Source organism: Bos indicus, chromosome 19 (assembly GCF_029378745.1).
Source record: "Bos indicus isolate NIAB-ARS_2022 breed Sahiwal x Tharparkar chromosome 19, NIAB-ARS_B.indTharparkar_mat_pri_1.0, whole genome shotgun sequence".
Classification (NCBI taxonomy): domain Eukaryota; kingdom Metazoa; phylum Chordata; class Mammalia; order Artiodactyla; family Bovidae; genus Bos; species Bos indicus.
The window spans coordinates 43,237,548-43,263,178 of record NC_091778.1 but is presented as its reverse complement, the minus strand read 5'-3'; the positions used below and the strand labels follow the sequence as shown (position 1 = coordinate 43,263,178).

At 55.8% G+C, this 25,631-nt stretch overlaps 2 protein-coding genes across 4 annotated transcripts; one reads left to right on the top strand and one right to left on the bottom strand.

The window, feature by feature from the left end:
* Positions 1-554: 554 nt before the first annotated feature.
* FKBP10 (FKBP prolyl isomerase 10) lies at positions 555-9,681 on the bottom strand. Of its 3 annotated transcripts, none has more exons than XM_070773474.1 (10): positions 9,549-9,681; positions 5,517-5,662; positions 5,009-5,198; positions 4,749-4,894; positions 3,820-4,009; positions 3,555-3,700; positions 2,790-2,982; positions 2,305-2,447; positions 1,901-2,064; positions 555-1,578 (listed from the first exon to the last, which is right to left on the bottom strand). In XM_070773474.1, exons 1-10 carry the CDS (start codon positions 9,608-9,610, stop codon positions 1,393-1,395), a joined length of 1,566 nt encoding a protein of 521 aa, XP_070629575.1. In that variant the 5' UTR covers positions 9,611-9,681; the 3' UTR covers positions 555-1,392. The 3 variants fall into 3 exon arrangements, with proteins under 3 accessions (XP_070629575.1, XP_019836509.2, XP_070629576.1); XM_019980950.2 differs by lacking the exon at positions 9,549-9,681 and adding an exon at positions 8,178-8,517; XM_070773475.1 differs by lacking the exons at positions 1,901-2,064; positions 9,549-9,681 and adding an exon at positions 8,178-8,520.
* Positions 9,609-16,354, top strand: P3H4 (prolyl 3-hydroxylase family member 4 (inactive)). Its single transcript, XM_019980468.2, has 8 exons — positions 9,609-10,085; positions 10,216-10,368; positions 10,500-10,671; positions 11,613-11,741; positions 12,592-12,737; positions 13,559-13,642; positions 15,500-15,644; positions 15,936-16,354. The coding sequence occupies exons 1-8, from the start codon at positions 9,609-9,611 to the stop codon at positions 15,956-15,958; spliced, it is 1,329 nt and encodes a 442-aa protein (XP_019836027.2). The 3' UTR covers positions 15,959-16,354.
* The last annotated feature ends 9,277 nt before the right edge of the window (positions 16,355-25,631 follow it).

Here is a 25,631-nt window from a genome sequence, read left to right as displayed (position 1 = left end):
GGTTGTGTCCAGTGGCTAAGACTCTGCGTCCCCAATTGCAGGGTTCAGTCCCTGGTCAGGGAACTAGGTCCCACCATATGCTGCAACTAAGAGTTCACATGCCACCGTTAAGCCCCACAGCAGCCAAAAAAAGACGAGGTTTGAACTCATTTACCTTTATGACGAGAGGAAGAGGCATCAGGCAGGTGGGAACAGCTGGCAGCCAGGAGGAGGTAGAGGTGGGAATATTGTATGAGAACTGATTTTTGTGAAAGGAGAATCCAAACTGTGGTTTGTTTAAATCGCTGAGCTTTTTACATCGTGTTTGACTTCAGGGACCTTGTTTTTCATTGCGCTGGGGCAGTGAGACCAGGATCCTGGCCCACAGGCTCCTCCCCTCTGTGGACACTTACCCTCATGATGAGGGTCCCAGCTGAGCCTGAGAGAGGCAGGAGGCACAGACCCGGGGACAGCATCTTGAACCGAAGGGCCATGGAGGCAGCCTGCTCAGCTCCCCTTCCTCTGGACACATGGGTCGAAGGGCCCCTCCCCCAGAAAGACCACATGCCAAGGCCTCTGGTTTAGTGTTTTATTTGGCACAAAGGAGGAGGGGGGGTCTGAAACCAGTTTAGTCTTTGGAGTGTGCAGAGCTTTGCTCACCCCCGTCACCCCTCAGTCCCCAGTGAGCCCCTCCTTCAACTTTCAGCCCTAAACCAAGGGTTCCATAGCGCTCAGATCCATCCAAGTAGGTTTCCTCATCTCCACCCTTCATTTTTTGCTTGGTCCTTGGTCCTGGCAGAAGGCAGCCTTCTTTAGGGATGAAAGGTGACACAAAGCCCAGCTCTGATGTATAGCACCCTGGGAGCACTTTGGCCACCACCACACTGAAGGGGGATGGGACAGGTGAAGGTGAGGTAGGGCTGCCCCCCTGGAACCGCCCCCTTTCCCTAGGAACCAGCCAGAGCTGAGGGTGGAAAGCTGGGGGTTCATGTTCTTGGGGAGATGCCAGGACGAGGAATGCGGGCTGCAGGCGGGGGTTGAAGATGGCGAGGGTAAATACAGGTAAAGGGCAAGTTGGGGGAAATGAATGAGTTTGGTCTTGCTCAGTGGTGACGTGGAGGGGAGGTCTGAGTGAGGGGCGGCCAACCCCCACAGTCTACCATCCCTCCCGGTGGCTTTGTAATTCCTTTTAAGGAAGGGGATTGGGGTTGGCAGAGAAAAACCAAATAGAGGTCTGTGCTGTGGATTTTACTCTCAGGCAGTGGGAAGACCAGAGCTGTCCCCTCCGACCACTCTCTAGATGCTTCCAGACCTCATCCCGGCAGAGGGGAGGGTGGCTGTTGGGAAGCCAGCCCCACTGCCCACTGTCCCCTTCGATGTGAGCCTTTGCATCCAGGCCCAAGCCTCTGCCCTTCAGAGTTCCTCATGGACCCGGTCCTGGTCTTCGTCTGACTTCAGCTTGAGCTCCTCGGCGGTGATCTTGCCATCCTGGTTGCGATCCTGATTCTGGAACATGTCTCCTATGGTTTTCTCAGGATCCTGGCCAGGCAGGAGGCGGCCTTTGCCCTCACTGACTTGAGCCTTGATGAAGGTGGAGAACTGCGGAGAGGGGAGAGCCAAGGGGAGGGGGAGACAGCGTCTTGCCTGAGCAGCTGGGCTGGCCTTGGGATGGGCTCCCAGGAGGAGGGAGAGGAGCTGGTGCGGTGTCCTGGGGGGTGGGGGGGAGGTGGGGGGCAGAGGGCGTGCTCGGGGTCAGGTAGCCAGAGGAAAAGGCGGGGACAAGGGCTTGAGGCACAGTGAGCTGTAGAGGGCCAGGGATGCAGTAGGCACATGCCCTGTTCTCATTAGACGCCACCATGCTGGGGGTTTCTGCTGGGTGACTGTGTGGACAGTTATGAGAAGGCGAGAACTCGTTACCCACCTCCTCCACGGGGACCTCGCCATCCTTGTTAAGGTCCATGTGTTCAAACAGGTGGGCAGGAGGGTCTTCGTGCCACACAAACAGGTAGCCCGTGGGCAGCCCATCCTCCCGAGACACTAGCTCCACCTCAAACAGCAGCACAGCACTGCCAGGGACCCCCCGGGCTGCAGGGGTGGGGAGCAGAGGGGAGGGTCCAGGCCCCACTTCACAGCCTGCCCAGTGCACACCTGGCCCTCAGGCCTCAGCTGCCCACGGGGGTTGCTGGAGAGTAGGGCAGGGCACGTTTACAGAACCACCCTACAGAACGACCCAGAAGGCTCCCCTCACCCCTCCCACCAGCCAGCAAGGCCCCAGGCGGGCAGGGGCAGAGGGGAGGAGAGATCAGGCCAGTCTTGACCCCTCACCTCCGCTCTCTCCGTGTGCCAGGTGCGGGGGGACCACGAGCTGCCGCCTCTCTCCCACGCACATGCCCTGCAGGCCCGTGTCCAGGCCTTCGATCACTTTGTGGGCCCCCAGAGTCGCCTCCTGAGGGGCCCCGTAGTCATGGCTAGTGGGGAGAGCAGATTCCCGGGTCAGCAGTCGCCCTGGTCCCCGGCTCCTGAGTCATTCCTGGGGCTGCCCCACAGGGCAGGGTGCCGGGGCCCAGTGAGCAGAGGTAAGCACGGTCCCCGTCTCGGCCGGACCCTGTCCTGCAGTGTGGCACCTGCTCCGGCTGCCCTCCACAGAGTGGGACCAGCCGCTCCCCCTACTACCTACTTCACCCTCCCTTTGCCTCTGGAGGTAAGAATTTCAGCTTCAGTGGGAACTTAGGGGGTGCTCCTAGGAGGACCCCCCCATGCCTGGCCCATGCCCACCCACCTGCCCAGCCCTGGCCCTGCCCTGGACCCACGAGGAGAAGAGCCTGGTGCCATCCAGCAGAGAGCAGTTGTAGTGGTAGTGAACAAAGTCCCCGAGCTTGGCCGTCTCGTTGCAGGTCTCCAGGGGCCGAGACAGTGTCTTGATTTCCACTGGATCCGCAGGATTGTGGAAGTCGATCACGTGGACGTCAAAGATCAGCACAGCAGAGCCAGGGATCTTGTCTCCTGGGGCCAGAATGGAGGCGTGGATCAGTTGGGGTCACGGAGGGGCTGCTCCAGGTTTCCACGGAGGCCCCTAGACTTCCCCGTCCTGGGATTCTAAGCAAGGATGGGATGGGATATTTGTCCACATGGTCAACTCTTATCATATACACTGTAGGGGTGAGGACGCAGGGCAGGAGAGGGGAGGGACATGCCAATTAGAAAGCCCTTTACAGGTATATCTTGCAACCTCCCAGTGACTGACTTTGCTGATCAATGTGATTAGTTCCATTTTACAGGTGAGCACACTAAGGTTTCCAGCAAAGCTGGGACTCAGATCCAGGTCTGTTTGCTTCCTGGGGCTGTACCACCCTCCCTCCCCAAGCTCACAAGTGGGCTGCCCTTTTCCAGTGTGGAAGGGGAGAAGCAGGGGACTGCCCCTGGAGGAAAGGATAAAGTCCTTGCAGCAAGAGTTGGGTGGGGAACCAGTTTTTGTGATGACAGGGGCAGAGCAGTGGCTGGAAATCCCCCCACCCCATTAGGGCTAGGTCAGGAGGAGCTGAGGTGTTGGCTTGGGGAACTGGGAGCAAGCCTACCAGTCCCGTTCTCCCCGTAGGCAAGGTGGGGGGGGATGATGATCCTCCGGCGCTCCCCCATGCACGAGCCTTGAAGGCCTTGGTCCATCCCAGGGATGATGTAGCCCTGCCCCACATAGGTATTGTAGGTGTGGTTCCGGGAGTAGCTGCAATACAAGGCGGGGTTGGGGGCCAGCAAGGGGGTCACAGGGGCCCTGCCCTGCCAGGCAGCTCTGACCACCTCAGCCCCCACCATCCTCCTCAGGACCCCCTGCCCTCCCCGGACCTGGAGTCAAAGAGAGTGCCATCCATTAGGGACCCGTTGTAGTGGTAACGCATGAAGTCCCCAGCCACGGCTCTCCGGACGCAGCCAGGCGGCAGCTCAAGTGTCTCCAGCTGGACGGTGTCCTTTGGGTTGTGGACGTCAATCAGTAGGACGTGGAAGACCAGCGAGGCCTGTGAGGGGATCACAGTCCCTGGGGAAGGGATAGGCTTGAACCATACACGTGGAGAACAGAACGGGGCTTCTCGACTCAGGAAGGCCTATGTGAGCACCACCCAAAAAGGGTGCCAACCCCGCTTTCCAGAGCCCTTTCTGCTGCTTCCAATGCTGCTTCCCTTGTGAGGCCGGAGCCCTGCTTCTTCCCCTGTGAGGCTGGAGCTGGGTTTTCCCCAAGACCACCACCAGCCCATATGAGCCTTTGAGTAAAGCAGAATAAAGCAGAATATGGGGACTTCCCTGGTGGTCCAGTGGTTAAGAATCCGGCCACCAATGCAGGGGACATAGGTTTGCTCCTTGGTCCGGGAAGATTGCATGTGCTGTGAGGCAACTAAGTCCATGCTCCACAACTACTGAGCCCACCTGAGGCAACTAGAGAAAGACTGTGAACAGCAAGAAAGACCCAGCACAGCCATAAATAAATAAATAAAAATTTAAAAGAATAAAGTACTTCTCTTTTTGGGGGGGGGGCTATGCTCCATGGCTTGCGAGATCTTAGTTCCTCCATCAGGGATTGAACTCGGGCCCCAGTAGTGAAAGAGCCACTGGACCACCAGGGAATTCTGATGCACCCCTTCTTAATGAGGCGATCACCCAGGGCTAGATTTCATCCCATTTTGCCTCTTTGGCTGGGTGTCCTTGTGCAGTATTCAACCTGGACAACTGTACATGGCAGCCCACTTTTAGAGAATCCCAGAGTCCCTGCCTGTCCTCACCATAGCCTTTCTCGCCATAGGCCAGGAATGGAGGGATGACAATCTTCCTTCTCTCTCCAGGACACATGCCCAGCAGACCCTGGTCCATGCCCTTGATCAGCCAGCCAGAGCCCACGTAGGTGTCATAAGTCCCACCCTTACTGTAGCTGCGGAGAAGGAGGTAGAGGTGAGGCTGCTGTTGGTGGGAGAGGCAGGATGGCCCCCAACTCCCCACTGCATGTCACAGTCCCCTGGATCCCAGGGATTCTTCCAGCCCTCACCTGGTGTCGAAGGCAGTGCCATCCAGCAGCGTGCCGTTGTAGTGGTAGCGCACAAAGTCACTGTCCTGGACCATCCGAGGGCAGTGGGGTGGGCGCAGCAAGGTGCTCACCTGCACGGTGTCCTCCTTGTTCCATACATCCAGCAGGACCACGTCAAAGTAGAGGGTGGCATCGGGGGGGATGAGCCCCGCTGTGAGGGCGAAGCAGCCCCAGAGTAGGGGGTGGAATGGAGGTCTCAGCATCCAGCTTGGCCTTGCCCTCCCCAACCTGAGGTCCCCTTCTCCTGAGTCAAGCGAGGATCTTACCCGGGCCCGTCGCTGTCCTTCCTCCCACCCCAGGGGCAGGAGACCCAAATGTGAGTCCCAGGCTTGTTGCTATTCAGTCTGCGCATGCAGTGTGACCTTGGAAGTCACTCTCCCTCTCTGAGCTTCCGTTTTCTGGCCCTGGGGTCCCTGCTTCTGCCTCCCGATCTCCTCCATCCCCAGGCCCGGGCCCCAGCCCTCCTTACCCACGCCGATGCTGCCATAGCCTAGGTGCGGAGGCACAATGAGGCGTCGTCGTTCATTGACACACATGCCCATGAGGCCTCGGTCCATGCCAGTGATGAGGCGCCCCACGCCTACCACGATGGCCACCAAGGTGTGGCGGTCATAGCTGGGGAGGGAGGGGACAGATGTGATGCAGTGACCTCTGCTCATGATCACATACGTGCCCGGGAGACACACACACACACAATCCCCCTCCCTACACACACATGTCGATCCACCAGCTCCTTGTCTCCTCTTCAAACCTCCCCTGAGGTGGGCCGCGACTCTCACCTCAACAGGGTGGGCTGTGACAAAAGGAGGTCCCCGAGGAGGCCAGAGTGGGAAGTACAGACATGGGGATCGGAGGGCGGCGGAGCAGGGGATTGGGGTTGGGAAGACCAGTTATCCAGCAGGAAGAAATGCTAAAGCTTGGCTTTTTTGCTTGTTGTTGGTGGTGGTTGCAACATGGGGCATGGGAACATGGGGGGATCCTAGTTCCCATGCCAGGGATCAAACCCTCGCCCCCTGCATTGGGAGCTTGCAGTCTTAACCACAGGACAGCCAGGAAAGTCTCAAAATGCTTGGCATTCTGCATTCATTATGTTATATAATCCTGTCCCCTAAGAAGTGGGCATTATTATTATTTTTGGCAGCACCACATGCTTTGTGGGTTCTTAGTTCCCCAGCAAGGGACTGAACCCTGGCCATGACAGTGGGGAATTTCCAAAATGGGCTTTATTGATTTTATCTTTCCTAGGAGAAAAACTGAGACTTGAGAGACCAAGTGACTTGCCCAAGGTCACACAGATAATGTGTGGTCTGTTGAACTCCACAGCCCACATGTGGGCCACCAAACCATCAATTCACGGAGGAAAGGAAGGGAAAGCAGAGCTGGCCAAGGATAGGAATAGGTTTTCAATTTTGAAAAGGCCTATTCTAAAATTGCCATAGCTTTTGTTTTTGGTTACAGTTTTAACTTACAAGTTTTCCAAAATTAAGGAAGGATGAGAGATTGGCATTTTGATGGAAGGAGTCATGAGTGGTGAAAGTCTTCCAAACTCAGCACTTCGTGAACTGGGCCCAGCAGAGTCCCCAGCAGGGAGGTCATTCGCCAACTCCCAACCCCGCTTCCACTCTGTGGCCACGGGCTCAGAACTGTACTCCTGGCTACTCCCCAGGCCACATTTTGCCCACTGAGATGGTTGCATGTCTGGCCTGCTCACTTCACAGAGCCCTTATTAGAGCTCAAGCATGGCAAGAAGTTCCTACCAGTTAAACCAGAGTTCTCCCCAGAGTCAAGGCTAAGGTGTGCTGAAGCTGCTTGCAAACCATCAGGTCCTGTGTGAAGTTCACTTTATCATCTTGAGTCCTAACAGCAGCCTTAGGAAGTAGGGACTCATTTTTTCAGAATGCTTTTTGATCTCCATTTTTCAGATGAAGGAAGTAAAGCTTAAAGAGGCAAAACTCCTTGTCCATGATTACAGTCTGGGTTTGAACCCAAGGTCTTGGTCTCAGGAGTTCGTGTTCTGCCTGGCTCCAAAGCTATGGCCCTTCTTTAAAAAATTAACTAATTAATTATAATTTGGCTACACTGGGTGCAGCATGCAGGCTGTGGCATGCAAACACTCAGTTGCCGTGGGTGGGATCTAATTCCCTGACCAGGGACAGAACCTGGGCCCCCAGCATTGGGAGCATGGAGTCTTAGCCACTGGACCACGAGGCAAGTTCCCATGGCCACTAATTTCTGCAGGCTGAAGTGTGTGTTTTGGTGACATCTCTAAGAGGGACTGACTTCTTGGGGTGTGGTGTGGGGGCTTGTGTGTGTGACCACCAGGACCCTAATTTTAACTGAGGCTGACCTGGCGTATAGCCCTGCCCCCACTAAGAAAAATGAACTTGCTAGAGCAGACCAGAAGCTTGGGCCAGACCAGAAGCCAGTCTCTCAAATCCCAAAGATGGGCTGCAGCACTGACCTGGTGGAGCCAAGATGGAGAAGGAGGCAGGAAAACCCTCGGAGGAGCCCAGGGTGGCATGTGTGACTGTGTGACACGTAGACAGGTCCCTACACCAATCTGTGCCCTGCACTCCCTGATCCATCCTGCTGTCTTAGAAGGGCCACCTGCTTTACCCCACTGGCTGCTGAAAACCCCCACCCCTTTCCCCCCAAACCTCCGCTTACTCCTTCTCTAAACACAAAGGCACTGAAACCTGGGGCTGGAACCACAAAGGGAGTCAACGTGGATGGAAAGGCCGAGGGTCCTGTGCTGAGATCCCTGGACGATTCGCACGCAGCAGGGACCATGCCCTTCCCCCACCTCTATGAACCAGAACACCCCCTCCTTGGCTATAAATAAAACGCCGAGTTCCTCTCGATTCTCAAGCACTTTGGAGGACAGAGGAGGCTTGTGTGAAAGCAAATGAGGTCTTTTGAGAGGCGAAAGTTTGAAACTGAGGGCAGAGATGTCCGGGGAGATGTCTAGTTGTCCCACTCAGGGTGCTGTTTGCGGCTGGGGGATCGCGGTGTGAGGAGGCGCATGCAGACACAGCTTAAAGGCGACAACAAGGGAACCCTAAGACTGAGAGAGCCTGGCCCCAAGCTCGGGGAAGAGAAATGGTGAGTCTGGGGGCACCCAAGCCATTACCTCGAGTCAAATTTCTTGCCGTCCTCGAAAGTACCGTTGTAATGGTAGCGCACAAAATCCCCCATCTGCACTTCCCGGGGACAGACCCTGGGGATGTGGTACCTCTCGATGACCACATCTTCCAGGGGGCCGCCGGCCGGGCTGGCGCGGCCCAGCCCCCTCCCCACGGCCTGCACCAGCAGCAGCAGCAGCAACTGCAGCAGGGGGAGCCGGAGGAGGGTGTGGCTGGGGGGGCCCGCGCGGAGCATGGTGCCTGGAGCTGGGACGGCCGGCAGTGAGGGCGAGAGAGAGTGCGGCGGCTGCCAGACTCCTTCCCCTCTTCTCCCAGAGCAGGCTCCCCCTCTTCCTGTGCTCCATCCCCACCCCCGCCCTGGCTGGTCCACGTGGAATGGGGGCTGGGGAGGTTGAGCTGGCGGGGCGGGGGCAAGAGGGGTGGGACAGGAGGAGGGCCAGGCTGCTGGAGTCGGAGGAAAGCACCGCTAAGCCCTCTAGATATGCGCCCACCCCGACCCTGGGGGCCCAGAGACCTGGGGCCTGGAGGGGTAGGGAAGTTCGGGAAAGTTTAGACAGCGGAGCCGACAGAAAAAAATAAAAAAGTTCCTAGTCTTTTTTTTTCTGGAGCCCCCCGGGTCCTAAAGCCGGGCTGAGGCATTCCTTGCTTGTTTGGGAGGCAACCCCCAATTTAGGCCTCTCCAGGTGACTGGTGAAGCTCCAGAGTCGGGGGCGGGGAGGCGATCTCGATGCTCCCTCCCACCCTTCTGTCCCAGGGACAGCCGCTCCCGGAACGAGCTTCTTTGTCCTGCAAAAGCTGGACTGCCAGAGAGGACTTTCTGACGTGGGAATGGGGATCGAATAGGAGGTGGTGAGAGTGGGGGGTGTGCAGGGTAAAACCAGGGATGTGCTTCCCTGTCGCAGGCTGGAGGGTACCCTTGGGGTCACCTCTTGGGGGCTGGGGGTAGGGAGTGAGCAGAAGGACCGCTGTGATGAATGGAAGAGCAGGTTTCAGGGCTTGGGCAAACTAGAGGGAGGTAACACTTCCTTCAATTTCTCTATCTTAAGGCGGGGACGAGGGGAACGCCTTTGCCTGGAAGGGGCTTTCTGGGCTCCCCATCCCGGCCGGAAGCGTTCCCCACACTCACACCATCTGCCGAGGGGAGGACCCCCAAGGGCAGGAGGTCAGGGACTCAGGATAGTGTCGGCTCTATGAAAAGAGTGGAGATCCCTCGGCCCCTTGGGGGATCTGACTCAAGCCACACCCCGCCTCGCATCCGCCCCCCGCCCCACCACCGCCCCACCACCGCCCCCAGTGCCCGGCGCTAAGACCCAGCGGGCGCGCCGGCCAGGCCCCGGCCCCAGAGCCCGCCCGCCTACCAGCCAGCGGGACCCGGACGCCTGCTCGCGGCGGGGAGAGCCGGCCGGCGCGGAGCGGGCATGGCTCGGACGGCGTGGGGGCTGCTGTGGCTGCTGCTGGGCAGCGCCGGGGCGCAGTACGAGAAGTACAGCTTTCGGGGCTTCCCGCCGGAGGACCTGATGCCCTTGGCCGCGGCCTACGGGCACGCGCTGGAGCAGTACGAGGGCGAGAGCTGGCGCGAGAGCGCGCGCTACCTCGAGGCGGCGCTGCGGCTGCACCGGCTGCTGCGGGACAGCGAGGCCTTCTGCCACGCCAACTGCAGCGGCCCCGCGCCGCCCGCCGCCGCACCCCCGGGCCCCGCGCTCCCCGGGCCCGACGGCGGCGACGAGTGGGCCCGCGAGCTGCGGCTCTTCGGCCACGTCCTGGAGCGCGCCGCCTGCCTACGGCGCTGCAAGCGTTCGCTGCCCGCATTCCAGGTGCCCTACCCGCCGCGCCAGCTGCTGCGCGACTTCCAGAGCCGCCTGCCCTACCAGTACCTGCACTATGCTCAGTTCAAGGTGCGCGCCGGCCGCCCGGTCGGGTCGCGAGGAGCGCGGCTGTCACTCAGCAGCCCGACCGCGGATCCCTTGCGCGCGCTCCGGGTGGCGGTCTCCGGCTCTGCTGACCCGCTCCGTCCCCACCCTGCAGGCTAACCGGCTGGAGAAGGCGGTGGCCGCGGCCTATACCTTCCTCCAGAGGAACCCGAAGCATGAGCTCACCGCCAAGTATCTCAGCTACTATCGCGGACTGCTGGACGCCGCCGACGAGCCTCTCACAGACTTGGAGGCCCAGCCATACGAGGTGGGATGGCGGGGGTAGGACCCGCCCCGACGTAACTCCCTGAGTTCCGAGTTGCGTCCCGGCATAGCGCCCGTGGAGGAGGGGGAGGTGTTCGAATCCCCTTGACCCTCCTGCGCGTCCCCTCCCTCCAGGCGGTGTTCCTCCGGGCTGTGAAGCTCTACAACAGCGGAGATTTCCGCGGGAGCACCGAGGACATGGAGCGGGCCCTGGCTGAGTACCTGGCTGTCTTTGCCCGGTGTCTGGCTGGCTGCGAGGGGGCCCACGAGCAGGTGGATTTCAAGGACTTCTACCCAGCCATAGCAGGTACATTCCACCCAGACCCCAGTGGGCATCCCTCACACCCACAGGGCCCAGAACTCCTAAGGCCCCTTGACACAAATATTCATTCCACACGCATTTCTAGAGGCCTCCTAAGTGCTTAGGGCTTCTTCCCTAGCGGCTCAGACGGTAAATAATCTGCCTGCAAAGCAGGAGACCTAGGTTCGATCCCTGGGTTGGGAAGATCTCCTGCAGGAGAAACTGGCAACCCACCCCAGTATTGCCTGGAGAATTCCATGGACAGAGGAGCCTGGAGAGTTTCAGTCCATGGAGTTACAAAAAGTCAGACACAGCTGAGTGACTAGCAGTTTCTTAAGCGCTTGGGAGGCAAACAGGCATGAGTTGTTATCCGGACCTCAGAGCCTTCAGTTGGCTGACAGAGGCTAACAGAACACCTGCCACCCTGGGTGCAGGAGACACAGCGGACAGTGTCCAAGGTGCCAGGCATGGGTGTATCGAGGAGTGACTTCCCAAAAGGATCTGGGGAGGCTGGGTCCATGGACCTTCAGAGGGTGATGTAGGTGCAAAGGTGCTGAGGTGGGAATCAGCCCAGCAGGTGTGTGCAGAAAGCAGTTTGGGGCCAGAAATACAGCTGGTCTGGGGATCCCTAAAGGCGGAGTCCATCTGCAGGGGCAGAAAGGACTGTCCTGAGCATCTATATTTGGGCTTTAGTCCCACCTCCATACCTCACCTCCCATTCTTCCAGAGAGCCCTGGTTTCCTGTGGCTTTAAGGTGGCAGGTCAGCTGTGGGGGTGGTAAGTCAGCCCAGTCCAAGTAGTCTTCCTCAGCATCTCTTGTCACTTTACTGTCTTGTGACATCAGTGGATAGAGCCGGGGTTGGAGGTCATCTCTGTCATCCCCGTCTGCAGGCTGGAGCTGTTCAGCACACCAACTCCTCACTGCTGCCTTCCCCCTCCCCCGCAAGATCTCTTTGCAGAATCCCTGCAGTGCAAGGTGGACTGTGAAGCCAACTTGACCCCCAATGTGGGCGGCTACTTCGTGGAGAAGTTCGTGGCCACCATGTATCACTACCTGCAGTTTGCCTACTACAAGTGTGAGCCTCCTGGTGGGCTTGGGGCGAGGGGAAGCACTGCACTAGGAGCGAAACCGAGTCAGAACTGAGGATCCCTGGTGATGGGAGGGTGGTGGGGGCAGGTGAGAAGCTGAGAGCAGCCTCTGGGGAGAATCCAAGGGCCTCTTAGGTGAAGGACTAGATAGTCAACAACTGCACAGTACTCGACAGTTTACAGAGCCCTGCCACATCTGTTTATCTCACTGGATCCTCTCACAAACCACCAGTAGCTGTTACTGGACCCATTTTTCAGATGAGGAAGCCAAGGCTCATAGAGGGCAAGGGGCCATGAGTCAGTCACCTGGCTAATAAAAAGTAGCACTAGGCTTTAAGGCTCTCCTCACTTGAGGGAGATTTTGGCATCAGCTAGGGCTAAGAAGGTCAGTCTACAGGGTGTCTGCAAATCAGAGATGACAAAATTCAGACAGGCTGGAGTTGGAGAGGAAGAGCTGAAGAACAAGGGGCCAGGAGACCCTTTGGGGTCCAGTTGGCAAAGAGACTGAAGGCTGGGACAACAGCCTCTGATTCCCCAGTGCCTTCATTCTCCAGCTGTGTGAACTTGACCAGTTTACCTAACTTCTCTGTGCCTTGGATTTCTTGTCTGTAATTCGGGGATGACAGTAACAGTGAGGCTTAAGTGAGTTACACAGGGCAACGGGTAACTGCTCAATACACTCTAGCTTATGTTGTTTTTGAGTAGGATATTCTGGGAGGCAGCTGGGGATCCAGGGGCACTGGACTAAATTGGGAGCTGGGGATGGGTTAGGTGAGGGTTATCCCTGAAGGAGGGGGACGTGCCAGGGGCCACTCCTCACTCTTGTTCTGCCTGCAGTGAACGACGTGCGCCAGGCCGCCCGCAGCGCCGCCAGCTACATGCTCTTCGACCCGGAAGACAATGTCATGCAGCAGAACCTGGTGTATTACCGCTTCCACAGGGCCCGCTGGGGCCTGGAGGAGGAGGACTTCCAGCCCCGGGAGGTGGGCATCGCCAAGGCGTTCTCAGAACCTGTGATTTGATTTTTAAAAATTCCTGGCTTCCTCCAATGGCAGGATGAAAAATAAAAAGAAAGAATTTGGGTTATGGTTGGAGTCTTAGGTTCAGACCCACCAGCTGTGTGGTCCTGAGAACACTACGGATCTTTATTATTTACCTATTTGGCTGCACCAAGTCTTGGTTGTGGAATGCGGGATCTTTAGGTGTGGCATGTGAACTCTTGGTTGCGGCATGTGGGATCTAGTTCCCTGACCAGGGATCAAACCCCGGGCCCCTGTATGGGAAGCATGGAATCTTAGCCACTGGACCACCAAGGAAGTCCTCCATTACCGACCTTTTCGGAATCGGTTGCCTCACCTGCAAAATGGGGGTAGTCCAGCTTACCTCTTCAGCACAGCTCCTGGGATGTGGGAGGTAAAAAGTATCTGTGTGTCCCTGCCTGTTCCCTACCCATCCTCCCACCCTCACTGCTTGCCTTTACCCTTCTTCCCCAGGGACCTCCTAACCTGAACCACCTGAGGAAACCCCTTGGGAGTCTGGGCATGACTGGCAAAAAAACCTCTCAGTTTCCTTGTCAGTGGCAGACATTGCTAATCGATTGAGGCGCTTTTTCTCACTGAGCCCTCAGAATCCTTCTTAACCCAGCATCAAGCAACTGCAGTTTTTTGATCAGCATGTAAACTGACACCCGTTTCCTGCTCCTGGAGTGGAAAAGGACCAGAGGACTCAGAGTCTAGGAGCTCTGGCTCCTCCACTATCTGGCAGCAGGAGGCCTGGCTCACCTGTTTTTCTTCCCTCCTCCCAGGAGGCCAGACTCTACCACAACCAGACAGCTGAGCTTCGAGAGCTGCTAGACTTCGCACACATGTACCTGCAGTCAGATGATGAGGTAAGGGGGCCTTTGCCCTATGGGCCTGGTGGGCCGCTGTGCCAGAGCTCAGACACAGCTCCTGGCAGTCAGCTGTTGTGAGGCAGGGGCATTTTACCTGTGCCTTCTTTGCACCTGCCCCCTCTCCCTGCTCCATGTTCCCATGCCCCACTTCTCTACACGTCTGAATCTCGCTTCTCCTGGACCCAGGTCTGGTGGTGCCTCCTCCAGGAAGCCCTCGCTACATGTCCTGGCTCTGCCATGCCCATTATGACCCTCTATGCCTCCCTGGACCAGAGTTATTTGCAGCCCTCATCCGTCTCACTTCGCGCCTTTCTCCAGCCAGTCTCCTAGAGAACTGTGCTCCGGGACAGTTCAGTTCAGTTCAGTCGCTCAGTCGTGTCCGACTCTTTGCAATCCCATGAACCGCAGCATGCCAGGCCTTCCTGTCCATCACCAGCTCCCAGAGTTTACCCAAACTCATGTCCATTGAGTCAGTGATGCCATTTAACCATCTCATCCTGTCATCCCCTTCTCCTCCTGCCTTCAATCTTTCCCAACATCAGGGTCTTTTCAAATGAGTTAGCTCTTTGCATCAGGTGGCCAAAATATTGGAGTTTCAGCTTCAACGTCGGTCCTTCCAATGAACACCCAGGATGGATTTCCTTTAGGATGGACTAGTTGGATCTCCTTGCAGTCCAAGGGACTCTCAAGAGTCTTCTCCAGCAGCACAGTTCAAAAGCATCACTTCTTCTGCACTCAGCTTTCCTTATAGTCCAACTCTCATGTCCATACATGACCACTGGAAAAACCATAGCCTTGACTAGCTTATTCCCAGTCCTCCCACAGCACCTGGCACATGGCTGGCTCTCAGAAACTGAATCTGAACGAACCATTGAATGAATGAATGAGCACAGTACACCAGGAAGGAAAGACCCCCAGTGTGTTATCACATTGATTCTAAAGGAGGGTTTGAGAGTCTGAATTCTGAGGCGTTGCCACCCAGTACTTATTCATCTATCCTCTCCACTGTTCACGTACCCATGCCCCCCACCCCTCATCAAACAGGGGGCTGGGTCTGCACTGTGAGTCCCCAGGCTTTGGTGCTCACCAGACTTGGCTCCACCACATCCCAGTTGGGCAGCCTCCAGGCCAGGCTTAAGTAACCCTCAAACTTCCATTGCTTCATCCATTGAATGGGGAGAATAATGCCCATCTCACACTGCTGTGGTGAGAATTAAATGAGATCCAGGATATAAAGCACTTAGTGTACAGCTGGCACATGGTAGATGCTCAGGGGGTGGTAGCTATTTTGATTACTGTTATTTATTGTCTGCTGTTTGCCAGACTTTGTGACTGGGGCTGAAAGGCACAGCCCCTCACCTAAGCAGCTCACAGGTAGTGCAGTGCAATGAGAGAGGTCAGCTTGGGGCCCTGGATGCTCAGGGCACTCCTGACCCAGCATCAGCATCAAGGGCCACATCCTGGAGCTGATGCCTGGTGTTGGAGGGATAAACAAGAGCACAGGGGAGTAAAGGCATTCCTGGCTGCAAAACAGCCTGAGCAGACAGTATTCACAGACGAGCAGTATTGCCCAGGTATTTATGCATAAAAGAGGAGAGAGGGAGATGCTTCCACCAACCCTGAAGCTCTGCCGGTGGAGCCCATATGCATCAGTTCAGGGAGGGGGCAGCTTGGGATCAGGACTTTGGGAGAAACCCTTAAGTCATTCCTGTGTGAGATCTTGAATGAGGCTGGGAAGCGGGGGATGGGGTTGGGACTGAGACGGGATGGGAGAGTCCCTTGGCCAGGAAGGGAGCCGATCTGGGTTTGTGCCTGTTGTGACCTGGTTTCTCTACCCATCCTGGGCTGCTCTAGATGGAGCTGGAGGAGACAGAACCACCCATGGAGCCTGAGAAGCCCCCATCTGATGCCGAGTTTGAAGGAGAGGGCGACTATGAGGAGAGCATCTATGCTGACTGGTGGCAGGAGCCAGATGCCAAGGGCGACGAGGCTGAGGCTGGTCAGTGACTAGTCCTGGTGGATGGGTGGTACAGCCTGGGCTGGAGGTGAAGGACAGAAGGCTCTGAGGACTGGACTGCAGAGGGTGCTGGCACTCCTTCTTTGGGGACTTCCGGCCTGTTAGCAACCCCTGTCCCACCTGGTCAAGGGGTGGGGGAGCATCCTTCCTGAAGCAGGAACCTGTTCCTGAGGACCCTCGCTCCTGCCCGCACCACCTGTCCCCAGGACAGCACCCAGATGCCTGTTGACAATGGGAAGGCTAACCCCAATGCCCTCTCCTTTCATTTTTCAGAGCCAGAACCTGAATTACCATGAGAAGACGCCCCCCTGCACCCCTCAAGAGCTTGGGAAGCCTGGGTCCAACAAGAACTATTTATTAAACATGGAAAATGGACAGAGCTGACCAGGCCCCATCCTGTCCCACCTGTGAGCACTGCTCCCCAGACCCCTCCTGCCTTCTCTCTGGGTCTCTGGACCACAGGATGGTGGTACTGCAGCTGCTGAAGGCCTGCCCTCCTCCCAGTGTCCTCCCCACCCAGTGGGGACAGTCTCCTGGAGAAGATTCCAGCTCTCCTGAGTTGGGTCTCAGCCTGAACTGCACACACAGCAGAGAGGCAACTGGCATCATGAAGAGCACTGGACCAGGAGTCCCGTGGTTGGTTCCTGGCACACTGGCAGTGGGTGCTCAATAAACATTTCTTGTTGAATGAATCACAGAATTAGGGTCCAGATTTCCCTGGGCGGAGTGGTAACGCTGCAGGTCCTTCCTCCCCGCTCTGCACCCATCTCACCTCATCAATAAATATGGAGACAGGTGAGGGGCCATAATTTGGCCTCTATGGACCCAGGGTGTTTGTGACTGCCAGGAGCATCAGCCTGCGACTGCAATCTGCCGCTAGGGGGCGTAAGGATGAAGTTCTCCGTGAGTCCCGGGAAGATGCCGGTTTCAGATACCTGAGGTGGGATGTCTAGTATTTTCCTAGTTCATCACTTCCCTCAGGGAGTATGGGGAAGGGGCCAAGGACATTTACTTCCGGTTTTTACTTTCCAAGCTTTTACTGACCCAAATTCCTTAGAGCTAGAGCAAGCATGCCCTGTCCTGCCCTCTCTGCTCACACCGAAGGGAACTTGCCCTCAGTGGCCAGAGGAGCCCTAGGAGCATGGCTTGATAACATGAGACTTCGTGGGGCAGTGGGACTGCCAGCCCGTGTTGCCCAATCTTGCATTGACTGGGGGTGGGGGATGGGCGGTAGGGGGTGGGCAGAGAATCTGGAGGTGCCTCCCACCCAGCACTATGCTTCACCAGTGTCTCCACCCATCCATGTTTCCATGTTCCAGAGCAGGGACATGGGGGCAAAAGGGGGTCTCCCTGGGGAGGGACCCTAGACTGGGGCCAGCTAGGTGACACTGGGCCCCACTGCCCACATGTCTCCCAGCGGCAGGGCGGTGGAGCTCCTCCTCCTACTGGAGGGTGGAGCTGAAGCTGGTAAGCCCGGTTCTCGGCCTCCACACCCCTGCCCAGATGTGCCAGGTGACCTGGCCGGGGCTCCTGCCCATCTCGGTACCCAGGAGGATTCCCTGCCCCACCGCATGCCCTTCCCCTGGGCCTTTGGTGAAGATGAGGGTAGGAAGGCCAGAGTCTGAGTCTGGAGCTTGGGCGGGGTCAAAACTGGGGGCGCCGGTGATCTCACTTTTCCCTCCCATAGGTGAGTCTGCAGTGGCAGCGTCTCCAGAGAGCTCCCGGGTGCCAGGGCGGCCCCGCCCCACCCCACCCTCTCAAGCTGCTGTGTTGTCAGCTTCCACCGAGACCCCGCCCCCTGTTTCTGGGAGGGGCTGGCCCAGCGGAGGGTGGGGAGCTGGGACGAGCTGGAGCGTGCCTGCAGTGACTACTAGCTCTGGAATCCGGAGGGCTGGGTGTGAGTCTGAAAGCGCCTGTGTGGCTACAGTGAGAAGCTCTGTGTCCTTGTGTGTTGTGTTAGTGTGAGCGTGTGCCTGTATGCACGTGTCTGAGAGTATCCGTGGCAGCTTGAGGGCAGGCGCGGGGCTGGGAGTGGGGGCCAACTGAAGGGGTTTGCGCATGCGTCCCCGAAGGTGCGAGCATTCGCGACCGTGGTTCGAGAGGGTTTGTTCATCCCCTCATCACGTATTTGTTGAGCACCTACTGTATGCTGGATTCGCCGTAGGTGCTAAGCGTATATAATAGTGGGCAAAGCCAGCCAAGCACCCTGCCTTCCTGAAGCTTGCATCCTTGCGGGGAGACAGGCAATAAACAATAAATGTTATACAAATGAGTTATCTGGCTAAGAGAAATGAGATGGAAAAATAGAGCAGGGTGAGAGGATCAGGGGAACTGGGAGGGGGGAGGGGGCAATGCAGTTTAAAAAGTGTGTGGATGTGTGTGTCCGTGTGCATCGAAGGGTGGCCTCTGAGGATGAGGGGTTGTGTGTGTGTGTGTCCCCTGATAGCAGAAAGCCGCGCCTCTCGAAGCACTCACCCCCATCCCTGCGTTAGCCCAGCCCCTGCCCTTCCAGGGGGCCTTACTCAGCTTCTCCATCCCAGGCAGCCACCAGCCCCTCCCACCTCTCTCTGATGCCAGCGTCTCCCTATTGCCCAGCCAGCTTCCCAAACCGGTGAGACCGAGTTCCAGTGAGTCCCAGCGTGGGCCCTCTGGGGCCCTGCAGTTCATTCTTCCAACCCCACCCAGCCCAGACGCCCTTGCCCTCGCCTCCTCCACATCTCTATCTTCCTGGGCCCTCTCCTTACCTGGCCCCCAACTCCCCAGCTGGGCACCTCAGCCATCCTACCAAGTGTAACATAATGGCTATAAGGTTAGAGACGCGGCCAAAAGGCCAGTGGGGATGATGACCTTACACAGTAGGGCCAGACTCAGATGCCACAGAGGTGTCCTGGACCCAGAAAGCCCCCATCCTGAAGAGAGAATCACTGCTGCAATGTGTCAAATACCTACTGTGTGCCTGGCTCTTGGCAGGTTCTTTACTGCCTCAGAACAGTCTTGCAGGGGCTTCCCAGGCAGCTCAGTGGTAAAGAATCTAGCTGCGAGTCACAGGTTCAATTCCTGGTCAGAAGATCTTACGTGCCACAGAACAACCAAGTCTCTGTGCCAAAACTACTGAGCCTGTGCCCTAGAGCTGGTGCTCCGAAACGAGGGAAGCCAACACAGTGAGAAGGCCGAGCACTGCAGTGAAGAGTAGCGCATTGCAACTAGAGAAAGCCCGCACAGCAATGAAGATGCAGAACATACCAAAAAAAAAAAGTCTTGCAACATAGATATCAATTCCCTTCTGCTACAGGCGAGGCCAAAGAGTGAGAAGCAACCTGCCCAAAATTCCCCTGGGAGAGGGGGGTGACTGAGCTGGGTTTGAAACTTTTCTCCCTAAATCCATGTTGCTCAGAGAAGGGAGCTAGAGAAGGAACCCTCTGGTCTCTCTATCCCTTTAGGCTGTCAGCTGAGGGAGGCAGAGAGTTCCAGAAGGGAGAGAGGAAGGAGAGAGGGGTAGGGAGGAAGGGAGGAAGGGGAGGAAGTAGACCATCCAGCCTCACTCTTGGGCCTGATTCCATAGCTGGGTCCCACCTCCCACAGTCAGCTCCCTAGATTGGACCAAATGTTAGTGGGCCTGGGATCATCACACAGACTCACTGGGATCACTTAGAGTTTGTGTATGCTCAGTCCCTCAGTCAAGTCCAACTCTGCAACCCCCTGGACTGCAGCCTATGCTGCTCTATCTCTGGGATTTTTCAATCAAGAATATTGGAGTGGGTTGCCATTTCCTCCTCCAGGAGACCTTCCTGACCCAGGGTTCAAACCTGCAGGTGGATTCTTTACCACTAGCGCTATCCAGGGAAGCTCCGGGTCATTTAGACTAGCCTCTTTTTGAATCTGGAGAAATGATGGCCAGGGTCAGTGGGGATGGGGTGGGGGAGTCCCATGGGATCCCCCCAAGTTCTTATAAATTCCAATGGAAAAAATTCCCTGCTTAGATTTGAGAAATAGCTCTTAAAGTTTCACCCTAGTATTCCCTTTCTCTGGGAGAGTAGGGTTCCCCTGGGGACAAAGAATGACAGGTCCAAGCCCCACGCAGCTTCCCCACTCAGGGGCCTTCATGGCTCCAGCAGATGGCCCCTATTTCCTGGATGGAGGAAACTGAGGCCCAGGGAGAGTAGATTGGGCTCCGAGGACTGCATGCTCAAACTCCAAGATGGCTTGGGGATTAGGAATATAAACTGTGGACACATCACCCCATAGTCACTACTTGCTTGGGTCCCAGCTGGCACCAGGGTACCCGGATAGCATCTCATTTGACCCCCAAACAGCCTTTGGGGTGGGAGCACCACTCATGCCCATGACTCAGGTGGAGAAACTGAGGTAAGAGGAGGACATAGCTTGCTTACCCCTTCCTGCCATGTATACCTGATCCTCTGTATCCGCAGAAGAAGTCACTGTGGTAGGGCCTTTGGTAAAGAAGAGGCCAGAACTTGACATCTGTTTTGAGTCATTTTTTCAGCCCTCCTTTAACAAGAGTGCTACGTTATAGTCCTGGAGCAAGATAAGTGGTGACCATTCGAAATTCCTTCCTTTTGTTTTGAGCATTTGACTAAATCCTGGTGGCTTTCCTGTAGGAAAAGGCTATGAAAGTGAAGTCACTCAGTTGTATCCAACTCTTTGCAACCCCATGGATTGTAGCCTACCAGGGTCCTCCATCCATGGGATTTCCCAGGCAAGAGTTCTGGAGTGGGTTGCCATTTCCTTCGCCAGGGGATCTTCCCAACCCAGGGATCGAACCCAGGTCTCCTGCAGGCAGATGCTTTACTATCTGAGCCACCAGGGAAGAAGTGAGACTCAGTCAATCTAGCTGAGGGGGGTCTAGTCTCCTTCCCTGGCCCCAGGTGGATGTGGGGGGCAGGGGGCTTTTTGGAGGCTTCACAGCCATGAAGGACATCTCATTAAAATTTTTTGTTATCTCCAAATGAGGTTGTGTACACAGAGACAGAAATCAAGTCAGGAAATGCTTATCACATAACTTTAATCTTCTGAGTTTCCCTGGTGCCTCAGATGGTAAAGAATCTGCCTACAGTGCAGGTAGACCTGGGTTCGATCCCTTGGTCGGGAAGATCCCCTGGAGAAGGGAATGGATACCCACTCCAGTATTCTTGTCTGGAGAATTCCATGAACAGAAGAACCTGGCAAGCTACAGTCCATGGAGTCCGCAGAATCTGACACAACTGAGCGACTAACACTTTCCAATTTTTTTTTAGACATAATTATTTTGATAACCCATTTTTTGGGTAATGCCTTGAAATCCTCAAAAATGGAAATGTCCCTGGCCTTGGTGCTCTTCTCCTGCCGCCAAAACATACTTTGGGTGGAGCTGGCTTCTCAGGCACCATCATCAACGGCCGGGTCCAGGGTTCACCCTCCCCCACTCTCCCTGCCCTCCCCCCTCACTACTTCCAGGTTCTGTGCCGGAGTCATAAATTATACATGAGCTGTAAGTTGGATGCTTCTTCAACTGGAGGCTGAAGTGCTGATGAAATATTCAAGGATCTCAACTCTCAAATTCCCTGATGGCTGCCGGATGGGACTAGGGCAGCTGGCATTAATGTACCAGGCTGGGGGGCCTCCAAACCTTGGCTCTAGTTCCCAACGAGGTGGAGTCCAGGGCTGGGAGACTGGGAAGGCCAGAGGGCCGGAGGAGGTGGGGGAAGGGTCTCTTTGCATAATCTGCATAATCGGTGGCTGTGGGTTGTGGTGTCACCTGCTTAGAGGGCGTAGAGGTTACTGATTTAGACCCCTGAGGAGGGCCGGCAGGCCCTGGGCCACCCCACCTCGCCCCCAGTGTGTCTCTCTAATCCCAAGGTTTGCCTCAAGTCCTCCTTCTCCCCCAGGACTCTCAACAGGTGGGGGAGAAACTCCTGCTCTGTGTGTGTGTGTGTGTGTTTGTGTGTGTTCACATACATGCACGCGTGTAGGCAAGAGAGGGGTGGCCTCTGCGTGGGAAGGGCACCTGTCAGGGCAGGCATCCCTCCTGGTTTGTTGAGCGAGGGAGGGGCAGGCAGGCAGGCAGGCTGGCAGGGCGGGTGGGGCCCCAGCTGTGTCAGCCTGTGCATGGAGTCACCCAGGCCAGGAGCAGGAAGTAGGGTGACTCAAGTGGCAAGGCCTCGCCTCCTCCCTTCCCCCAACCCACTCAGGACGGGGAGGGGGTTGCTCAGAGACCCAGGGAGACAGCTCCAGAATAGAATCCTGATGCTTGAGGCCCACCTTGTTGGGCTCCTGAAGACCTGAAGTGGTACCTTGGGAGGCTAAGGGTAGGTAAGGGCTTCTCTTGTAGCTCAGACGGTAAAGAAGCTGCCTGCAGTGCAGGAAACTGGGTTCGATTCCTGGATGGGCAAGATCCCCTGGAGAAGGAAATGATAATCCACTCCAGTATTCTTGCTTGGAGAATCCCATGGACAGAGGAGCCTGAGGGCTACAGTCCCTTCTCTGTCTGAGAGTCAGACACGACTGAGCAAGGGATGGAGGGAGAAGAAAGACATTCTCTGGAGAGGCCCTGACTTCCTCTAGTCTCTCCGTTCACCACCCCGGGCCCCTGGTATCTCGCCCTGCCTTTTCTATTTCTGGGCCATCCTATCTCTGTTTTCTTGTCTCCCTGTTTTCCCTTGACATTCCATCCCCGCCCACACGCCTTGCCGCCTTGCCGAGAAGTGTGGCTGGAGCTACCTCTGTAATTAAAGAGCCCTCTCCTGGCGCTGGGCACACACCCACTGGACCAGGCTGTGGGCAGCCTCTGGCCTCGAGGCGCCTCAAGGACAAAGGGCAGCAAAAATGGCAGGAGCACCCCGCCCTCACCTCTGGGGCCTTGCACCATCCGGCCCTACTCCCCCTCCCTGCGAGGCGTGGGCCACTCCAGCCAGAAGCATTTGGGAGGCTCTTCTGTAGCCCGTGTCCTCTCCCCAAACCTGACGGGGTCACCCTGAGCAAGTCCCCTCACCCAACGCCAGCAGACAGGGGGCAGCAGCGCACATGGATCTAAATAAGGTTCAAGGCAAGTGCACTCTTCAAAGATACACCAGCAAGGACCTACTGTATAGCACAGGGAACTCTGCTCAATATTCTGTGATAACTCACATGAGAAAAGAATCTGGAGAAGAATGAATATAGGTATATGTATAACTGAATCACTTTGCTGAAACAAACACAACATTGTAAATCAACTCTAATCCAATTAAAATTAAACAAACATGGGTACGTGAAAATGCTTAGAGAAAATGCTGGAAATAGGAACCATATATGAACAGTGATTATTTTACTATGATGGAAATATAGCTGATTCTTTTTCTTGTTTTTTTTTTTTTTTTAATACTTAACAGGTATTGTTTTGTAATAAGGAGAAGAATAAGTGTTCTTTTGTTTAAAAAAAAAAAGGTACACTTTGCCAAGTATACCTCCACCCTGACCTGAAAGCTGGGATGTAACTGAGACCTCTGACGCTTTCTCAGAACACGGCAGCCTATGGAAAACTCCTTCTTGGCTCCCAGGCCCCTGGGCCATCTCCCCTCTCCTTCACATCCCTGGCTCCGGCCACACCATCAAGGGCCTCCAGCATGTGGGTGTAGGTGACACAGCTTGCGTGTCCCCTCTGTGTGCACCCCTTTGCATTGCTGCCCCTTTGTCACCCTTTGGCCTAGGAAGCACACACCATGCATGGTGCTGCTGTCCGAACAGAAGGAAGAGCCCAAGCAAGAGACCCACAGGCCCAGAAGCAGAGTCAGTGCTGGACAAATACCTGGAGTATGGTCTCTAAAGGGAGAAGCGTGAACTCTGTGTAAGTTCGTTCCCTTTGCCCTGTGTGGAGGGGCGCAGCCCCAGAAGGACCAGATCCAGGGTCGAGGCCCCCTCTCTAGGTCTACAGATGGCTCTGCCCAGTTGCCTGGGACTCCAGTCTGCCACTGGGAATGACTTCTACTTCTCCGTGCTCCTTTTCCACTGCTGGGAAGAGCTGCTGGGTGGTGGGAAGGGGCGGTCATCAGCCTGAAGGTTAGTGTCCCTCTGTTCACCTGGTCTCCATCTGTTAAGGCGGCCATCCTTGAGAGCGCTGATGTGGCTGGGGTTCGCATGTCTGAATCTGTACCCGGGAGTATATGTCCCTGTGAGGTGAGCATGGAAGCTTGTGTGTGTGTGCAACATGGTGTGTAGATCTAAGTGTCTTGCCTGCGTCTGTCTGGGAAAGGGGCCCCACAGAGAAAGGGCTGATTGTGAACAGACAACAGAGATTCTTGTACCTCCTTATATGGCCCAGAGGCCTCCTGGGGGTTGAGAGGAAGTGAGATGGTCACCTTCCTCCAGGAAAGCATTTCCCGATCCCCCGCCAACTCCCCTCATGGTATCCCTCTTTGCCAGTAACTCCTGTCTCAGGCAACTTGGGAGAGGCCCCTTGATGCCCTTTCTTTCTTTACTCTGAGGTCACAGAAATCTCCAAGTTGAATTAACCATATGTGTTCTTGGTGGCTCAAGGACTCTCCTTCCACTGAGCCCTGGAAGAGAGAAATGAGTTTAAATTGCAAGGATATGAACAGAAGCTAGATACTAGGAGGAATTTACCAGTGTTGGAATAAGAACACAAGGGTATTCATATAAGGGAGGCTGGAGAATAGCCTTTCCTGGAGATTTGTCAGAGAAATCCATGCCTTTAAGGGCTTAGAGGTAGGGGACTGGGTAGGATGGTCTTGTGGTCTTGCCTTCAGGTTCAAGTTCCAGAAGGGACTTGACCACAGGGACTCTCATTCCTTATGCCTAGACACCTCTTTGTTCCGTGAGATCAAATTCTCCTTACAGACAGTTGAATGTAGTACATATTATTTTCTGATTCTTTTCTGTATCCCACAGATGAATCCTCAGTGCCAAACAGCCAGTAGTAGGTACTTAATAAACACGCAGAAACCCCCTGGATATGGGAGTCAAAGCTGCTAGCTCAGTCTTTCTTGCTGCTTGTGGTAATGCCTCCACCTAGTCCCAGCCTGAGCTTTGGGGCCAGCTTGTTGCAGCATGTTCCAGGCTGACATGCAGGGAGAATTCTGCATGGGACACACACAGGCTTTATTCTGAAGCCTTATTTCTGCTTCTCCACCCCTCTCAGGCTCCTCCACCCCTCTGCAGTCAACGAACCCTACCCTGCCTACATGCTGAAGTCAAGAGAAAGGAAAGGGTTAAGCCAGGCTTAGGTCTGGGAAGTGTGTGTGTGTGTGTATGTGTTGCCTTTGTGTGGGGTGTGGGAAGTGGGCAGGGGAAGATGGCAGGTGGGAGAGGAAGGAAGTGAAACCCTGGTGGGGGGCAGCAGTCTAGGATTGGGAGCTCTTTTTCTTCCAAGCTGGGGGCCAGCTGCTGCATGGCTTGGCAGGGTGGCAAGCAGGTGGGTGGGGCAGGGGGAAGGTAGACAGGAAGATGCTGAGGTAAGCTGGAAAAAGGGGAGTAAGGGAAACAGCAGACAGGGCAGTGGCCCAGACATGTGGATGGTAACTGGCTGGGGATGGTAACTGGGGATGTTGATGTCTCCTTGGCCCATTCCAGGAAGACTTCTTGATGGCACAAACCTCAGAAGTGGGACTAGTTTGCCATGACTCCTTTCTCTGGTGGGTAAAGTGGTCAAGGATGCCTCTAAGATAGCTTCATCCAGCCCATCCTGTGTGCTAGCTTTGGGCATGTAGAGGTTTTTTGAGGGGAGACCCTTTCCTGAACAGTCACCCCTCCAACACTGACACACACAGAGTTGTTAACATGACCTATTTACACTTGGCCCTCTGGAAGTCCTTTGAGAGTTGGGGTTATTTTGATTTGCCATGTCACCACAGTCTAACCCAGTGTCTAGCACACAGTTGGTGCTCAATAGTTGTGTTAACAAAGCATTCATTTTATCAACCACAGAAAGGAAAGACCCTTGTCTTCTCAATGTGCCCACTGGGAAGTTCTTTCCAA